The sequence below is a fragment of the Cyprinodon variegatus genome, unplaced genomic scaffold (genome assembly GCF_000732505.1).
Source record: "Cyprinodon variegatus isolate N-32 unplaced genomic scaffold, C_variegatus-1.0 Scaffold500, whole genome shotgun sequence".
Classification (NCBI taxonomy): Eukaryota; Metazoa; Chordata; class Actinopteri; order Cyprinodontiformes; family Cyprinodontidae; genus Cyprinodon; species Cyprinodon variegatus.
Genome location: NW_015150953.1, coordinates 26,352 through 27,208, shown reverse-complemented (window position 1 = coordinate 27,208; position 857 = coordinate 26,352). Strand labels below are relative to the sequence as shown.

The 857-nt window shown below is 45.7% G+C and overlaps 1 protein-coding gene across 2 annotated transcripts in view; it reads right to left on the bottom strand.

Moving 5' to 3' along the window:
* The window catches only part of LOC107094674 (growth hormone receptor-like), a 33,111-nt gene that overhangs the window by 10,350 nt on the left and 21,904 nt on the right, over positions 1 to 857 (bottom strand). Inside the window, exon 3 of one of the 2 annotated variants that reach the window (XM_015390449.1) lies at positions 432 to 613. In XM_015390449.1, coding sequence (XP_015245935.1) covers positions 432 to 613 — 182 coding nt within the window. The remainder of the gene's footprint in view (positions 1 to 431; positions 614 to 857) is intronic. The other variant, XM_015390448.1, reaches the window with a different exon arrangement.

Here is an 857-nt window from a genome sequence, read left to right as displayed (position 1 = left end):
CCAGACTGATTTGCGAGTGAAACCTTGAAAGCTCGCGAGATCAGGATGGTCTCACGAGGCTACTACGGCACTACCATCGATGTTTACCACGTTAAACATGCTGGTTTGTGATGTCATTGCGTCCTCTACTGCGCATGCGCACTCGCGTTGTATGAATGCAGTTCACACAGGAGATCACATACAAGTCGCATATATTTGAAAATGTGAACGACAACGCAAAAAAAAAAAAAACGGATTTCACAAAAAAATCTGAGCTGATCATTAAGGCCTGCATTGTGAACGTAGCCTCTGATTCTTCGCCCCTCTAACAGGTTTAAGATCTAACTCTGATGGAATGAAAAACAAAGTGTGCAGTTCCTCCTTTCAATAGAAAAAAAAATGGAGTAGAGGAGCGGGATGTTCGTGACATGTTTCTGTGGCTGTTAACGCACCGATGTCGGTGACAGAGAAGGAGATCTCATCATACAGGACAGCTTGGTCCCTGGAGCGCAGCTGCACCGTGTAAGACGTCCAAACGGTGGTATGTGTCTCGTTAAAGAAGCACTCGTCTGTCCTCTCCCTGCTGTAGTCAGGACATTCAATCCATTTTTCCTCCAAGGCATGGGGGGGCCTGCTAGGTGGGTGAAGGGAAAGAGAGTCAGTCTAGAAAATCTGTTTAGCAAGGCTGGAGAGTTCACATATATAACACTGGGACAAATAAAAGGAGACATCGCCATGGGGCTGAGAACAGGAGAGAAAGCTTAATCCATTACCGCCACTAAGATGGGAAATTGAGAATGAAAGGCAAATGGAAAAAAACCTCAAGGGAAAATGTACAAAAGAAGATGTTAACCCCTTGAACCCTACGGACCCACCGG